Source organism: Nycticebus coucang, chromosome 3, assembly GCF_027406575.1.
Source record: "Nycticebus coucang isolate mNycCou1 chromosome 3, mNycCou1.pri, whole genome shotgun sequence".
Lineage (NCBI taxonomy): Eukaryota > Metazoa > Chordata > Mammalia > Primates > Lorisidae > Nycticebus > Nycticebus coucang.
Window position 1 is genome coordinate 125,282,860 of NC_069782.1, and position 18,315 is coordinate 125,301,174.

The window sequence follows — 18,315 nt, forward strand, 5'->3', positions numbered from 1 at the left end:
GTCTCCTGACAGGTGGTGCTAACAATCTCCTACTCCATCTGGTCTTTGGACCCAGCTCAGAGCTCTAGATTCATTTTCTTCCTCCTCATACCTCCGCCTGAGTCTTTTGTCACCCAAAGGGTTCCTCCCGATCTTCCAGGAAGCCTCACTTTCTCTCAAGGTATGTTTAGGGGAGAAGGAATAGGCAGAATTATGTCTCGCATTTCTTTAGTTGGGGCACAATATGAATAGTCCCTTGTGGACTTCCTCTTAAAAATGATGATTGGCAGTGAGTCAGCATTTGTTTTCACTCTTCATTATCACTGTGAAAGTGGTGGCTCATGTCTATAATCCTAGCACTGTGGGAGGCTGAGGCCTGACCATTTCCTACCAAACTTTTGGCAGTATGTATAGAGAATGTTTTTCTAGTTCCTAGCCATTTTATAGGATTTTCTTTATTGTATTTTCTGGTTATTTCAGTGGGCTGTTGGAGGAGGGAAGAAATTGGATGGCTTAAGTTGCCATCTTGATGTGGGAAACTCTCCAGATTATTTTAATACTTTTATAAAATTGTATTATTTTAAGACTTGATGAGATGTTGGTCATGTTGGTCAGTTCTTGTGAGGAATAATACATATGTAGAATGCAGTAGTTTAAATAGCACATTTAAAGCCAGTAATCATGTTGGTAGGGTAGAGATTGGACTATAATAAAAAGAGCATTTGCTGATATGTTGGAGGACAGAAATGATAATAAGTTTTCTTTCCTTTTTTTATCCTGAAATGTTCATAATGTACAATATGTTTTTTGTCCATAGGTGGTATAAATTATTATCTGGTATCATTGAGGATATATTAGTAAAGATTCTCCAGAGAGACAGAGAGTTGTATGCTGCTTAACTATGGGAGCACATTTTGATGAGTGTGTTGTTGGGAAAGTTTATTGTTGTGCAGACATCAGTCTACTCACACAAACCTAGATGGTATAGCCTCCTGTGCCATACCATCTAAAGCATAGGATAGCTATATAGTATAGCCTATTATTTTCTAGGTTAAAAAGCTATACAGCATGTTATAGTACTCAATATTGTAGGCTGTTGTAGCATAATGTTAAATGTTTGCATTTTATATCAAAACACATAAAAGGTAAAGTAAAAATTATATTATTAAAATCTTAGAAGGTCGCTGATGCTTATGCAGTTGTTATTGACAGAAACCTTGTACAGCACATGACTAGATGGATGGATGGATTGGGAGTGAGGGAGGGATTTAGTAGGGAAAGTGACTCACAGAATATGGAGGCTGAGAAATCCCACAACAGGCTGTTAGCAAGCTGGAGACCCTGGGATGGTAGTAGCATGGCTCAGTCCAAGTCCAAAAGCCTCAGAAGCAGGGAACCCAGTGGTATAATTCTCAGTCCAGGGGTGAGAACCTGAGGGCCTGCTGGTTGTATGTCCTGGAGTCCCAAGGCCAGAAAGCCTCAATTTCTCATGTCCAAATGCAGGAGGAAAGTGTCTCAGCTACAGGAAAGAGAAAGAGGAAATCTTTTTTTTCTCCTTTCTTGTTCTGTTCCATTTCCCAGCCAGTTGGATCTTGCTCACCTTACTAAGTCAACTGACTGACATCACAGTCTCCTCCCCTCATAGACATAATCCAGAAGTAATGATTTACTTGTTTTCTAGGTATTTCTTAATCCAGTCAAGTTGACACCTAAAATTAACCACAGATTGTTTCCCTATGCTCTCAGTTGAACATATAGTTGAAGATAAATAGGCTTTGTAGAGAAACTTGAAATTTAAGGGCAAAAAACAAACCCAAACTACATAAAATATGCAAACTGTCCTAATGCCGTATTTTATGTCATACATTAAATAAGAAAAATATTGACATTCAACATTAATTATCCAGCAGTTTACTTAAGTTATCAAACTTAAGTAAAAGCTAAGTGGATTTCTTAATAATGTGGTCTTTTGTGTTGAGTCAACGTGGGTTTTGACATGCCTCTAAAAAGGAGTGTTTCAGAATCTTTGGTGCTACTTGGGAAGTTTTCATTTATTATATCCTCCAGTAGGGCTTCCATTCCTTTGGGATGTTCTTCTTCCTCTGCAGGAACACTATAATTCATATGTTTGAGTGCTTTGTAAAATAGCTTGTTTCTCTGAGCTAATGTTCTTTTTCTCTCTTTTTTGCCTCTTCAACTACCTGGGATAGCTTGAGAGCTATATACTCTAGTTTTGAGATTCTTTTTCTCCATGGTCTAATCTGTTATTGATACTTTCTCCTGCATCTTGAAATTCCCTGATTGACTCTTAATTCCTTAAGCTCTGCTATATCCTTTCTATAGTCTTTGTAGTTTTTGTCCATTTTTTGGTTCTGTTTTTCTACTTTTTCTTCAATTCCCTTTATTGTTTTTGCCATCCATATTTTAAATTTCCTTTCTGTCATTTCCATTAATTCTTTTTTTGTTGTTGTTGAGACAGAGCCTCAAGCTATCGCCCTGGATAGCGTGCTACAGCAACCTCCAACTCCTGGGCTTAAGTGATTCTCTTGCCTCAGCCTCCCAAGTAGCTGAGACTGAGGCGCCCACCATAACGCTCGGTTATTTTTTGGTTGTAGCTGTCATTGTTTGGCAGGCCTGGGCCAGATTCGAACCTACCAGCTATGGTGTATGTGGCTGGCGCCTTAGCTGCTTGAGGTGCAGAGCCTAATTCTTTTTTTTTAAATAGATTTTATTCTTGAGTGTTAAATTTTTTTTGAGACAGAGTCTCACTTTTGTCACCCTCGATAGAGTGCTGTGGCGTCATAGCTCACAGCAACCTCTAACTCTTGGGCTCAAGCAATTTTCTTGCCCCAACCTCCTGAGTAACTAGGACTATAGATGCCCACCACAACGCCCAGCTATTTTTAGAGGTGAGGTCTCCCTCTGGCCTGAACCTGTGAGCTCAGGCAGTCCACCCACCTCAGCCTCCCAGAGTACTGAGATTACAGCTATGAAGCACTGTGCCAGACCTCCATTAATTTTTTATAGGTAGAGTCCTCTGCAGTAGCTACCTCATGATCTCTTGGTGTGGGGGTTGCTCTGTTCGGGTTTTTCATGTTGCTAGAATTTTTCTCTGGGTTCTTTCTTGTATGTTTTCTTCTTCTTTCTTTCTTTATTTATTCTTGTTTGTTTTTTATGTTTTCTTCTTCACTTATTTTCCCTGCTTTTTCCTTCTCACTATCTCCTCCTTTAAATTACCTTGCCTCAGAGCTTAGGTGTTGAAGTGGTCTTTTGGTATAAAGCCAAAGGAAAGCAACAGGTAAAGAGTGAGAATGGCGAAAGCAAAGAAAAAGATAAAGAAGAAATAAAAAAGGATGGTGGGTGAAAGGAAAGCAATGAAGGAAAGGGGAGAAGAACAACAGATAGAGTGACAGGAGAAATGCTGATGTTCATCAGGCCGCTTTGACCTACACTGCAACTCTAGGACTTTGGCAGACCGATTAGGGTGGGTCTCTTGAGGTCAGGAGCTCCTTATCAGCCTGGGCAAAAGCAAGACCCCCCATCTACCAAATACAGAAAACAGTCAGCAATACATCTTAGTGGGGACCTACTGATACCGTCTTTTGAAAGGCCAAACCAGTGGTTCTCACCTTCCTAATGCTGTGGCCCTTGAATACAGTTCCTGGGGGTCGTGACCTACAGGTTGAGAACTGCTGCCCTAGACCTGAGCTCAGGCCTCCTTTAGCCAAACCAATACCATGACGCCCCCCAAGCAGACCAGTGTTGACGCCTAGTCCTCAGAGAAAAGGGGGAAAAAATAATAAAAATAGTTAAAGAATGTTAAAAATACAGTTATATAAGATAAAGAGGAAAAAGGAGTATCTTGGTTGTCATATGAGAAATTTATGTGGGAAGGTGAGAAAAGTAGAAAAATCTCTTCCGAAAAAGGAGAGAAATACAAAAGAATGAAAGAATAAAAGAAAAGCATGCCCCAAATGATGGAGCCTTTTTTTCTTCAAGAAGTAAAAATGAGAAAATAAAAATATAGTCAAACCAAACAAAATTAACAACAACCAAAAAGAAAAAGCTAAGGGAAAAAAATGGGAAAAGGAGCAAACAATGCAAAGAAATATACAGCATGGCCATAAAGTTCATGTACAGTTGCCACCACGTGTGCTCACGTGTCTCTTCTCTGTGTGTGTGTATAGCAAATACTGCCTGGAAATCAGGTGGTATTGTGGTGTTAGAAGACAGAGAACACATGCTGGTTTTGTTGTAGAAGATGGGAGCTGATGGTATGGCACCTGTAGCACAGTGGTTACAGTGCTGGCCACATGCATCGAGGCTGGCAGGTTCAAACCCGGTATGAGGCAGCTAAACAACAATGACAACTGCAACAAAAAAATAGCCAGGTGTTGTGGCGTGTGCCTGTAGTCCCAGCTATTTGGGAGGCTGAGGCAAGAGGATTGCTTAAGCCCAAGAGTTTGAGATTGCTGTGAGCTGTGATGCCATGGCACTCTACCAAGGGCGACATAGTGAGACTGTCTCAAAAAAAAAAAAAAGAAGAAGAAGAAGAAGATAGGAGCTGGAAACTACTCTGCCAAGGAGATTTCATCTTTCTAAATTATTTGCCCTCAGTCAGGGCGTGGACACTTAGTCCACACTTAGTTCTCACTGGATAGGGGTCCTGAAGCTATTGCCGGCTTTTTTAGGCGGCATGTCAAGCAGTGCCCCCTGACAATGTGTGGGGCTGTTCAGGTCATCCCAAGGATGGTTGCCTGAACTCAGCAGCTATACCCCAGGATCCTACTGGCTCTTCTTCCCACAGGCCTTCACAGTGACAATGTCCTGCCTATAGCTAAGCCATTGGGAGTTCTACTCCTCTCAGTACTCAAACCTGGCCCCAGACATTGTTCAAGTTTACTGTTTCACACAGACCCTTCCAAGGCAGCTCCATCAAGCAGCTCAGTCCAAAATAAAAAAAAACCTCATGACAGCCCTTACCTTCTGTGCTGGTCTTCCTCAGCTCCAGACTGCCTCTTTGGTTCCTGGAGTCTACTACTGCTTCACTGTGTCCCTGGAATGGTGTTTCTTGGTAGGTTTCCCCAGCCACAAGTGGCTGGAGTTCTTTCTCCCCTGTCTTACTGTGAGTGGCTGGTTATAAGATGTCTCTAGTCTGCCATCTTGCTCCTCCCCTCAGAGGTACTCTGTCTTTTATTTCTTAACCATTGTCTCCTGAGTTATATATTGGAGTAACTTAAGAGTCTGGACCGTTCAGTTTCTCTTACTTCTTCAGATGCTCTTTGCCTCTATTCTTGGCCTACTCACTGCAGGCAACCTGGGAAGATCATTTAGTAATACTGTTTTCTTTTTAATAAACTCATGTAATTCTTACACAAAACAGCCTCAATGAAGTAGTTAACTATAGTTTGATTCTTGCATCGTAGAGGCATTTCTTACTGCTAGTTAGTATCTGGTCCATTTTACTAAAAATCAAAGAGCTCTGCTTTGCTAGTCATTCTGGAATCATCATTAAGCTCCATCCTGGTTTAGGGATAACAGTTGGATATTCTTCTCAGTCTTTTATCTTGGTTTCCTAATAGTTCCATTTGCTTTTTCAGCTCTTCTTCTGTTACGGCTCCTGAAACCCTTCACAAGACCTTAATTCATCATCATATTTCCTTTTCTCTGTAATATCAAAGTTTTATAACAAACATCCCTTTTTGGGCTCATTGTTTATAAGATAGCCTCATTTGAAAGGTGGACATGAGTCAGTGTCTTCTTCCAGGACCCCCTCCATGTCATTTGATGGTGTTGACATCCTTCTGGCTACAGTGAAGGGCCTGTCAATCAAGCCTGGTCATTCAGAGAAGTGTATTTCACTGGCCTCAGTGTTAGGTACGTGGATTAAGTTTGACTCCAGACTGTGTTCCATTTTGGGGGGAGTGAATACTATTTTATTAGCCTTGCATCTGGAAGGTATAAGCTTGGAACTTTTTATTTTTTTTGAAACAGAGTCTCAGGGTATTGCCCTGGGTAGAGTGCCGTGGCATCCCAGCAACCCCAAACTCACAGCAACCTCCAATTCTTGGGCTTAAGTGATTCTCTTGCCTCAGCTTCCCAAGTAGCTGGGTCTACAGGCACCCGCCACAATGCCCGGCTGTTTTTTGGTTGTAGTTGTCATTGCTGTTTGGCAGGCCCGGATTCGAACCCGCCAGCTCTGGTGTATGTGGCTGGTGCCTTAGCCACTTGAGCTACTGGCACCACCCAAACTTGGAACTTCTAGCTGTCATCTTAGCATCACCTGGAGCCCAGCAATAAGACCAAGAGGAGAGATACCAGAGACTAGATTGTTTTTGTTCCTCAGTGAAGCGTCACATAAGACTAGCATGCTGTCAGACTTCCTCCATGTAATAAATTCTATATATTGTTTAAATCAGATTGAGTTGGATTTTGGGCACGTGTAAATAAAAGAGTGCTAACTCATTCAGTGTGTGTGTGTGTAGGCATATGTTTGTAAATGTACAGAGAGATATTACACAGAAGAATGTTAATAGTATTTTATGGGCGAGGAAATGGGATTAAAGGAGAAGATTTCAAGAGGACGGTAATGTTGGGGTTTTGTGTTCTGTTTATTGAGGTAGAATTTACATAACAAAAAATCAGTCACTTTAATGTGTGCACTTAGTGGCATTTAGTATATTCACAGTATTGTGTATCCATCACCTCTTATCTAGTTTTAAAACATTTTGATCCACCTCCTATACCTATTAAGTAGTCATTTCATTTCCATCCTCCTTGGCCTTTGGCAACATCTAATCTGCTTTCTGTCTATAGATTTAACTATTCTAGAAAGCTCCTGTAAATGGAATCCCCTCTGTAAATGGAATCCCCTTTTTTAAAGTATTTTTGCTCTACTCTTAGTTCATTTTCATTTGCTACAGCATAATACCTAAGTCTGGGTAATTTATAAAGAAAAGAATATTTCTTGTAGTTTTTGAGGCTGGGAAGTCCATGGTTGAGGGGCTACAACTGCTGAGGGCCTTCTTGCTGGTTGTGACTCTGTTGTGTCCTACGGCAGTACATGGGAAGGGGGCTAGAGTATGCCAAACTGTCTTTTATAATAGAGCCACTCATGGTAACTAACCCACTCTGGCAATGATTGTGGTAACCATTAGTCTGTTAACCTGTTAATTCCATTAATAGATTTATCTGTTCCTGAGAGTGGGGCCCTCAAGACCCAATCACCTCTTAAAGACCCCCACCTCTTTGTACTGTTGTGTTGGGGATTCAATTTTGGCTTGAGTTTCAGAGGGGACATACATTTAAATTGTCACACTCTTTGCCAAGGGTCTTATAATCTTCATTTGCTAAGGACAAAAGCAAATTTATTTAAATTGTTTGGAATAAAAATATACTTTGCACAAGAATGTTCTTGGCGTGCCTCTGAGAAAACGATATGCACTTTAGTGGGTGAACTTTGTGGCACCTGTTTTGATTGCCACAAATCCTACATAATTATTTTCTATTTCTTGGCTGTGTACTGGAAGGGTGAGGTTGCTGGATAGTCAACTCTAAATAAACAGTAAATGTGTATACCCTACTTCCTCCTTTAGTTTGTAAGCTGTGGCAGAGAAGGGACTTTTTTTTTTTTTTTTTTTTTTTGCAGTTTTGGCCAGAGCCGGGCTTGAACCCGCCACCCCTGGTATGTGGGGCCAGCGCCCTACTCCTTGAGCCACAGGCACCGCCCAAGGGGCACCCATCAAAATGTCTCAGATATACAGTATAATAATAAATATTTGTTGTTTGAGTTATTTAAAATCTTACTTTTATACTTGGTATCAGACTTCGAGATTTTTTTTAATGTAAATTGTATAGATTTGTTTTTATTTTATTTTTTTGAGACAGAGTCTCACTATGTCATCCTTGGTAGAGTTCTGTGGCATCACAGCTCACAGCAACCTCAAACTCTTGGGCTTAAGCGATTCTCTTGCCTCAGCCTCCCAAGTAGCTGGGACTACAGGTGCCTGCCACAATGCCCGGCTATTTTTTTGTTGCAGTTGTCATTGTTGTTTAGCTGGCCTTGGGCCAGATTTGAACCCACCAGCCTGGGTGTTTTAATGTAAATTATATAGATATTTTGAAATGGAATTGATGCTATGTATTTAGGAATATCAAAACTTGTAATTTTTTAGCGTTATGCATATTTTTGATCGCATGGTATTTAAGTAGCAGTTTGCCTTTTGTAATGAAACCTGTGACCATCTTCTCTTGATTGTATGTAGTAATGGGAAAGCTTGGGTATGGATAATCTGGAATGACCACAATGTGGTATTCTGACAAATGGGGAAGAGTTCTTACTAGTTGTGCTTAACAAGTTTCACATGTTTGAACTTCATCCTCAGATTTAGGTATGGTGGAAGGTCCATAGGTGATATTATGATGCTTATCACTGTTGAGAATATTCTTAATTGGTGTGGCATACCTACTAGGTATTGTTAAGCTTTTTCCTAGTCATTTATTACTTTTTTACTTTTGAAGAAAAATTTTTAGATTTAGTAATGTTATATAGTAAAACATTTTAACATTTTACTGTAGTAGGCATGGTATATAAAAATATTCAATAAGTTAGTATTTGATTGTTACCAGTTTAGTATGTATATGAATGTTTTTTTTTTAGATCCAGCCAAAAGTATCATTTGCGATATGTTAAAAGGGCCTTTTAATATGTAAAGTAATTTAACTTTTTTTTTTTTTTTTTTTTGTAGAGACAGAGTCTCAATTTATTGCCCTTGGTAGAGTGCTGTGCCATCACAGCTCACAGCAACCTCCAGCTCCTGGGCTTAGGTGATTTAACTTTTAATTATATTCCTTCAGTAGAAGATTTCTAAACTAGTGACATTCCTAGGTATTTAGGTTAATTGAAACTTAAAGCTGAGACTATTGGCTGCACCTTGAAGATGGAGTTTAATGTTATTTATACTTTGCTTGCTTCAGCTTATCCAATTTTATCAATTATTCATATATATATTTAAAAGCATAAAAGTAAGAAAATGTAATTTTTCTAATATTAGTTTCATATTTTTATGACTGAAGCTTAAGTACTCAAATTCCTATCTCAGCAATATATTGTCTTGTCCCACATATGGTAATCACATACGGTAATAATGGTAGCTACAATTTATATAGCACTTTACAAGATACCTTTATGTGTGTTTTTTGTGTTAGTCTAGTCTTCACATCCCTATGAAAGGTAGGGGAAATACTAATTATTTTTTCCCCTGTTTTACAGATGAAGTAACTAAGACAGAGATTGAGATTTCTGTAAAGTAACATTGACCAGTAAGTGCTTGAATTTAATGGAGATGGATAGTGATGGGCACATTTTAATCTGCCAAAGACTTTCCTTGCTGTTATCTCTCAGAGTTCTAGGGACCAAAAAAAAAAAGGCAAAAATGGTAGGGAATCAGAAAGGTATTAAGCAGATGGACTTAGGGACTATGCTGGGGAAATGTGCTATTCCTTTGGATTCCTTCTTTTTGTTCTTTTTCACCAGTTAGTAATGATAACTTTAGAAAGCAGACAATGTCTTTATTTTGTTGTTATTTTTGTTAGATGAATGAAGCTTTTATTTTAAACATAGATTATCCTTGAGGAACTAGAAAATCTGGAGAGGTATCTGTTGAGATTCTCACAAGGTAATAGGATCAGTTAATGAGAAAATTTGGTAATGGTACATGGATAAATCATATATGTAAAATTTGAACTTTAGTTTTCAGGACTCACTTGGTAAAATTTTTTTAAATCCTATTTAAAAACTGTGGTATCAACTTAAAATGAAAATCTTAGAGCTTGAAAGTACTTACCCAGCTGTGATTTTCTTTAGATGAGGAAACTGAGGTGCAGAGAAGTTGAAGCTTTCCCAGTGTCACATACCAGAGCTGGAAATACAGCTTGCATTTCCTGACTTCCAGATTAGTGTTATCTTTACTTCAAAACTTCTTGGTAAGCTGTTCTTAAAATACTTAAGTTAAATTTATGTGCTTACTTAACATTCTTTATACCAAAATAAACTTAAAGATGTGAAATTTACTATTTTATGATGAAAATTTCAATTCTTTGTTTAATTTTAGGTGAGTTAATGTGGGAAAAATCCTGTATTCTGAAGATGTCTCAGCCCAGTATCATTTCCTGTTTAAATTACAGATAACTTCAAGAATTTTCAGAAAAAAGAAATAGGGATTTTTGGTTAAATCATGCCATCTGAACAGAAACAGTTATTCTGTGATGAAAAGCAGACGACTTTAAACAAAGATTATGATGTGAAAAGTGAGATAATTGATACTATCATATTAGACCCTAAACCAAAAATTTTAGAAAGCAATTTTCATTACAAACTAAAAGATGTGAAAATTGATTTGCCGAAGGTAAATATTCCAAATGAAGTCCTGTCAAAACATGAAGTTGATAAGTACAGAAAATTTTTTCTGTGTAAATCACAGACAGCAAGAAAATCTATTAGTATAAAGACTATAAGTTGTGTAGAAGAATGTATGTTGCTTCATAAGTCTGAGAGAGCTGAAGAAGAGGGTATAAAAATGTCTGCAAAAATACTCAATTTTAACTGTTTAAAATGCCAAGACAACACTCGATATAGTCCAAATGATTTGCAGAAACACTTTCAAATGTGGCACCATGGTGAATTACCTTCATATCCTTGTGAAATGTGCAGTTTTTCGGCAAATGATTTCCAGGTATTTAAACAACACAGACGAACCCATAGAAGCACTTTAGTAAAATGCGACATTTGTAGCAATGAGAGTGTATATACTTTATTGGAATTGACAAAACATTTTGCATCCACACATTGTGTTAATGGTAATTTTCAATGTGAAAAGTGTAAATTCTCCACCCAGGATGTTGGCACGTTTGTTCAGCACATTCATAGGCATAATGAAATTCATTATAAATGTGATAAATGCCATCATGTATGTTATACCAAAGGAGAACTTCAGAAGCACCTTTATGTTCATTCTGGTACTTTGCCCTTCACTTGTCAATATTGTAGCTATGGTGCCACCAGAAGAGAACACCTTGTAAGACACGTTATAACTTTGCACAAAGAACATCTATATGCAAAAGAAAAACTAGAGAAAGACAAATATGAAAAAAGGATGGCTAAGACTTCAGGACTTAAGCTAATACTGAAGAGATATAAAATAGGTGCTTCAAGGAAGACATTCTGGAAACGTAAGAAAATTAACAATGGAAGTGACAGAAGTATAGAAAAAAACACTCAAGGACTTAAAAAAATGAACAAAACACAGACTAAATCAGAAGACCAGAGCCATCTCGTTCAAAAGCATTTGAGCGAAGACAAGGAGGAAAGACTACACTGTGTGAATAATGATAAGCCCCCTGTATCAGAGTCAGAGAAGCCAACTCTTCTGTCGCCAGGGCAGTGTAACAGAGCTGAAGAGGGATCAAATGCTACTTCCGGTTTCCTGAAGACTGCTGTACAAGGACCTACAGTGTTGATGGTGAAAAATAATAAAATAGCAATTCCTGCTAACTACAGTCCTAAGTTTATGGGCTTCAAGATGGTGGATGGAAAACAGCACATTGTAATAAAATTGTTGCCTATCAATAAACAGAATTTACATTCACCAGTCTCACAGTCAGGTGCTACAAAGGAGAGTACTGCTGATTTGCAGCCCCAGACTTTGGACACCACTGGGCTTTTAACAGGAGTAACAACTGAGTTAAGTAACCCAGCTTATATGAAAACAGCTACTCCATTTTCATGTTCATCTCCTGTACTTCTGGGAAAAATAGTGTCAGAAAGAGAAATGGCTTTGATATGTCAAAGGAATAATATGCGTCAAACATTGGATTATGAAAAAAGTGTCTCTTCTTTGCCAACATCAGAATTGATTCCATCAGTGAATTTGACCACAAAAGTTGAAACAAGAGATAATGTTGACTTGTGGGGAAATCATATCACTCAGAGTCACCCTGAGCTATTAAATACCACCATTAAAAGCCCAGATAAAGTCAACCATACTACCAAACCAGTTGCATACAACAGTGGAGATATGCATAACTATTGCATTAATTATGTAAATTCTGAGTTACCTGTTGAATCCTCCAGCCAAGGATCATTACCTTTTCATAATTACTCAAAAGTGAACAATTTTAATAAACATCCTAGGTTTTCAGGAACAGTAACTTGTGACAGCCCTCAAAGAGAATCTTCATCAAGCAAAACAGCACTGCAACAACCAATTAGCGAATCAGTTTTATCACTAGTGAGGAAGGAGAGCTCAAAACCAGATAGCCTGTTATCGTCTATTAGCCTTTTAAATGATAAAGATGGAACTTTAAAAACTAAAGTTGAAACTGAAGAACAGTGTGTTTTAGGAAAAGAACAAAACATTGAACAAAACCTGTACAGTAATGAAAATCAAAATTTAGAAAGTGTGATTGAAAAATCTAAATGGGATGACATTTCTAGTGTTGATTCACCAATGATGCCTAGAATCACATCTGTTTTCTCTCTCCAGAGCCAACAGGCATCAGAATTTCTGCCACCTGAAATAAACCAATTACTTCAAGATGTATTGAAAATAAAATCTGATGTAAAACAAGATTCTAGTAACACTCCACATAAAGACCTCCCACTTAATTGTCACCAGTCATTTCAAAGACAGGAGGGAGAAGGCAAAATAGCTGAATCTTCGAAAGACTTAAAAGTGCAAGATGTCTTCCCAGTTTCACCTCACAGTGTGAGTGTTAATGTGCCCACAAGTGACCTGAATTTAAAATGTAATGGAAAAGAAAAACAAGTGTTATCAGTATCACAAGATGTGAAAGACTCAGAGAAGACACCTAGAATTTCAGGTTTTGGCACATTACTTAAAACTCAATCAGATGCAATAATAACACAGCAGCTTGTAAAAGACAAACTACGAGCCACTACACAAAATCTAGGCTCTTTCTATATGCAGAGCCCATTTCTAAATTCAGAACCAAGAAAAACTTTCTTTGTTCAGACTCCAAAAGGATTTTTTGTGCCATTGCATGTTGCTAACAAGCCTGGATTACACGTTGTTTCAGGAAGACCACTTCCATTGGTTAGTATGCAAGGTGTACCTGCTTCTCTTATTTTAAACAAGAAACCTGGGGTGATTTTTGCATTTAATAGTAAGAAAGTTGAAGATGTTTCCACTGTCAAAACTGAGAGTCCTCAAGCTTGTGGAACTGTGACTATGGAGCCTTGCAAAACACCTTTTTTAAAGGTAGAACCAAACAATAATTGTCTCACACCTGCACTTTGTTCCAGCATTGGCAATTGTTTGAATGTGAAAAATAGCTCAGAAAACCCTTTGTCATTAAAAGGCCCTTATATTATTAAAACATCAGCAGGTTCTGCAGTGAAAGCTATTCCTACTCCTAATATGCTATCTGAGCATCAGGGCACTAAGTTGAATATCTTGGATTCAGTGAAACAGCAGAATGAGATTTTTCCAAAACCACCTCTTTATACACTCTTGCCTGGTGGCAAACAAGCTGTTTTTTTAAAGTGTGTGATGCCAAATACAACTGAGCTGCTTAAGCCTAAATTAGTCCAAAATAGTACTTACTATCAAAATATACAGCCAAAGAAACCTGAAGGAACACCACAAAGAATATTGCTGAAAATTTTTAACCCTGTTTTAAATGTGACTGCTGCTAATAATTTGTCAGTAAGCAACTCTGCATCCTCATTGCAGAAAGACAATGTCCCATCTAATCAGACTATAGGAGGAGAGCAGAAAGAGCCAGAATCTTCTAAAGATGCCTTATCCTTCTTACAAGATGATTTGATGCCAGCAAATGAAATTGTGATAACTTCTACAGCAACATGCCCAGAATCATCTGGGGAACAAGTACGTGTCAGTGACTGTCCAGAGACCAGAGTTTTAAGATGTAAAACAAATTCTACACTGGACAGAAACTTTAATAGAAAAAAGGCTTCTAAAAAAAATTTTTCAAGAGTAAAAACTCGTTTAAGGAGTAAGGATTCTGAAGTTACCTTTTTATCTAGAAATAGAAACTATAAACGAAAGTGTAGGAATAGTTACCAAGAACCTCCAGTGAAAAAACCAAGATTGCATAGAAAATGTAAAGAAAAGTCTAAACCTGAAGATGGCCATGGAACATTTGGATTTAGCAGACCTAGACTTCCAAAAGATTCAGTCAGAACTTTGCGGCTTTTTCCTTTTAGTTCCAACCAGCTTGTGAAATGCCCTAGGAGAAATCAACCAGTTGTAGTTTTGAATCATCCTGATGTAGATGCACCAGAAGTCGTAAATGTAATGAAAACTATTGCTAAATTTAATGGACGTGTACTTAAGGTTTCACTGTCACAAAGAACTATCAATGCTTTACTGAATCCAGTTTGTTCTAACCCTTCCAAAGCAACATATGATTATTTTTCCAAGAGACACAAAACTTTTAAACCTGTTAGTTCTGTGAAAGAAAGGTTTGTGCTAAAATTAACACTCAAGAAGACAAGTAAAAACAATTACCAGATTGTGAAGACTACCTCTGAAAATATTTTGAAGGCTAAATTCAACTGTTGGTTTTGTGGTAGAATATTTGACAATCAGGATATTTGGGCTGGTCATGGGCAGAGACATTTAATGGAAGCTACTCGAGATTGGAATATGTTAGAATGATTTACTGTAATTACTAAGAAAAAGAAAAGTAAAATTACCTTAGAAGAAAACAATTGGTTTAATTACCATAATGCAGACATTTTCTACTTCAGTATAGTATCTGAAATATTTTGAAAGTTTGTTATATTTCTCTGGAAGAGCAAAAGTTTTTATGTGTGATATTTGAAAGTGTTTATCACTGCCTGCACACATAAGTTTGAAAAGAAACTAATCACAGCACAGATGTACCTTGATTTAATTTTTTTTTAACGTGCTCTTGGGAAGTTAGGGCTAAAGAAAATTTTGATAAAACAATTTTCCCAATTCTTTATCATGACTCTTTAAGGAGAGGGTAATGACTGATAACCCCCCCTTCTTCTACCAGCCTTAGGAATCTGATGAATATAGTTCCTCCAAAGATGGAGAGCTCTTTCACAGTGAAAATGGAGTTTCTCGTTATTTGTGAAGATAAGAGAGTTTGGATAAAGAAGTTAACTCTGCATGTGCTAAATACAGTTCTTTTGGAGGGTATTGGGCTCCCTTGAAAGTACGTGTAACTCTCTACAGTTACACCTCATATAATGCTTGAAGAGTTTTTGGCAAGGAAATCATTTTACCTGTAGAAATTGGAACACCCTCCCAAGATGATTTTCTCTTTCTAAATAGCTATGTCAAGTGTTGTAGTATATGGGCAGTCTTGAAAAGAATTTAAACTCTGTCTCATTTAAAGTCCAGTTGTAAACTTGAACCATATTTCTGAATTTGATTATATTCTCCTGTCATCCCTTGCACAAAACTATGTTTATCTGATTTAAATTATCCGTCATAAACCAAATAGCCAGTTTTTTTTCTTGGTTGCCATCCCTTTAAAAAGAATGGAAAATAGAAGCACTTCCAAGGGAATGGCTTTTCTTGAAAACTAAAAATTTTCTTTTCTTTCTTTCTTTTTTTTTTTTTTGTTTTTGTTTTTGTTTTTGTTGCAGTTTGGCAGGGGCTGGGTTCAAACCTGCCACCCTCAATATATGGGGCTGGTGCCCTACTCACTGAGCCACAGGCACTGCCCAAAACTAAAAGTTTTTCTACTGAAACAATGTTTTGAAGCAAATGATATTTTTGTCCGTATTTACTATTATTGTTTGAACCTGTCCAAATTAGTACAAACAATTTTGGTTTGCAAATTTCTGTATGATGGACAACCCAAAGGAAATACATACTGATTGCTGGCATTTGAAAATGGGGAAATATTAGTAGTGCAGCCAGTGACAGAGGATAAAACTTTAGGACAGCTTCCTAAGGGACAGGCCTAACAGAGTTTCAAAATGGATGTTTCCATGACAATAGAATCATAGATTTAAACTTTTCACCTTGTAAGTTTGTATCAAATTTTGTTGGATTGTTGGATAATGGAGTTCTTGTATTACAAAAATTTAAACTACATGATTTTGTTACGTGTTACTATTAAGTATTAATGACATTTTCATTGATTGGATAAAAACTTCAGGGCTTATTTTCTGTATATAACAGAAATTAAATCTGTACATATTTTTGTACCTTTATGTAAATTTTGCACAGATAGTTTTTTGATAAAAAATCCTTTCTCTTTTCAGTTTAGTTCTGTGCATGCACTAATAAAACTGGTTGTTTAATTTAAAAGGAATATATAAGACTTTACTTATGTTATTTTCTTGGTTTTCATTTCAGATGTAGGATTCCTTTTTTTTTTTTAGGTAAATTCATTTTTCAGGGATTGAACACTATTGTTAGCAAGTGCCTAAAAAAGATGTGAAACAGTTTACAATATGTCAACTGTAACAGTAGGTCCCAAATGGGTCCATTCCCCTAATAGTTTTATTTTAAAGAAAGCCATACATAGATGCTTCAAGCTATCTTGCTATGCACATTATACTTGTACTGTTTTTGTGCAGTTTGTCTACTTTCTTAGTGAAGTATTTTTTGTATAAAATGTTTCAATTGTGTTTCTAAATTGAGCCTATGAATGGAGTTAATTTGAGATATACAGTATATATTAATAATGTATATGGTGTTTAAAGACTGGTAAGCCTTGTTAATTTCTGTAATGAACATTTTCTTCAATTAAAATTATCTTAAGTTTGTGTTTACACTAGAATTTTTTTATTGTGTTAAAATCTAATGGGTAATGGGAACTTGATTTTAGTGGAAAATATTTCACTTTTGGCTCAGCGCCCAGAGCTCGATGTGTAGGGTGCCGGCCACCCACTCGAAGCTGGCGGGTTTGAGCCTGGCCGGGCCTGCTAAAACAACAGTGACAACTGCAACCAAAAAATAACTGGGTGTTGTAGTAGGCACCTTTAGTCCCAGCTACTTGGGAGGCTGAGGCAAGAGAATTGCTTAAGCCCAAGAGTTTGAGGTTGCTGTGAGCTGTGATGCCACGGTACTCCACTGAGGGTGAAATAGTGAAACTATCTCAAAAAAAAAAAATTTTTTTTTAGATTTCAAGGTGTGTATGTATTTAATGCTAGTGACTATACAAAATAAAGTGGGTATTTCTTCCTCAAAAATTCAATGAAATCTTGAGGGAAGTAACATTTACCATAATTATACTACAGATAATGCTGGCCAGGTAAACCATAGAGCAGCTTATATGTTCTTAACTACTTTAACAGCAATACTGTTGAACTGCTCTGTTGTTATAGATAAATATAAGGTATTTCCTGCTGTGAATAAAGAAGAGAAAGAAGGAACTATCCTGTTCATATTTGCAGCACTATAAAAATACATATCAGAATATCCACGTCAGTAAAATCTAATGTTGAAATGCGTACTTCTTGCCTTACAGTTCTAAAAGCCATTTTAAAAATAAGCTTCATGCCCTGGACCAGTGGTTCTCAACCTTCCTAATTGCCACGTTGTTACAAATTGAAAAAAGGGGTGACAACCCACAGGTTGAAAACCACTGCTCTAGATAGTCTAGTTGGAACCATTTCTGCTTTTCTTAACTGAGGTTATTCTGAAAAAGACAAACCTGCATCTTTACTGGCATTGCAGAAAATAAAACCCTCCATTCTTTGTGTGTGTGTGTGTGTGTGTGGTAGGGAGACTAAAACTGAACTCCAAATGGCTCTCCGAAATGTGGTATTCAGTAGTTTGAGGTTCTTACTACAATTGAAGAGTGAATTTTTTATACAATCACACTTCTGGTCAGGAATTTTTTTAAATTTTTACTTATTTTTTCTCTATTTTTGCCTTTCTCCATTGAAACGGGCCTCTCACTGTTTGGCATTTACTTCTTAAAAAGTTCGTTTTTTTAGGCTTGGCACCCATAGATAGTGGTTATGGCACCAGCCACATACACCAAAGCTGGCAGGTTCCAACCTAGCCCAGGCCAGCTAAACAATGACAACTGCAATATATATAAATAGCTGGGTGTTGTGATGGGTGCCTGTAGTCCTAGGTACTTGGGAGACTGAGGCAAGAGAATAGCTTAAGCCCAAGAGTTTAAGGTTGCTGTGAGCTGTGACATCATTGCACTCTACTGAGGGCGAAATAGTGAGACTCTGTCTCAAAAAGAAAAAACTTTTTAAAGAGTTTATCAGGCTAAGTATTCAGTAAAACTGATCAAAATATAAGTTTCTTAGGAAAAATGTTTTTATTGAGAGGGTCAACAAATTTTTTCAGT

General features: G+C 37.3%; 1 protein-coding gene across 3 annotated transcripts in view; it reads left to right on the forward strand.

Annotated features, from left to right (window-relative positions):
- Positions 1–16,777, forward strand: part of ZNF518A (zinc finger protein 518A) — a 31,451-nt gene extending 14,674 nt beyond the window's left edge. For 2 of the 3 annotated variants that reach the window (XM_053585702.1, XM_053585704.1), the window contains exons 3-7: positions 13–160; positions 8,727–8,805; positions 9,251–9,300; positions 9,845–9,963; positions 10,092–16,777. In XM_053585702.1, the coding sequence (XP_053441677.1) occupies positions 10,215–14,678 (4,464 nt within the window). In that variant the 5' untranslated portion in view covers positions 13–160; positions 8,727–8,805; positions 9,251–9,300; positions 9,845–9,963; positions 10,092–10,214 and the 3' untranslated portion in view covers positions 14,679–16,777. The remainder of the gene's footprint in view (positions 1–12; positions 161–8,726; positions 8,806–9,250; positions 9,301–9,844; positions 9,964–10,091) is intronic. The other variant, XM_053585705.1, reaches the window with a different exon arrangement.
- The last annotated feature ends 1,538 nt before the right edge of the window (positions 16,778–18,315 follow it).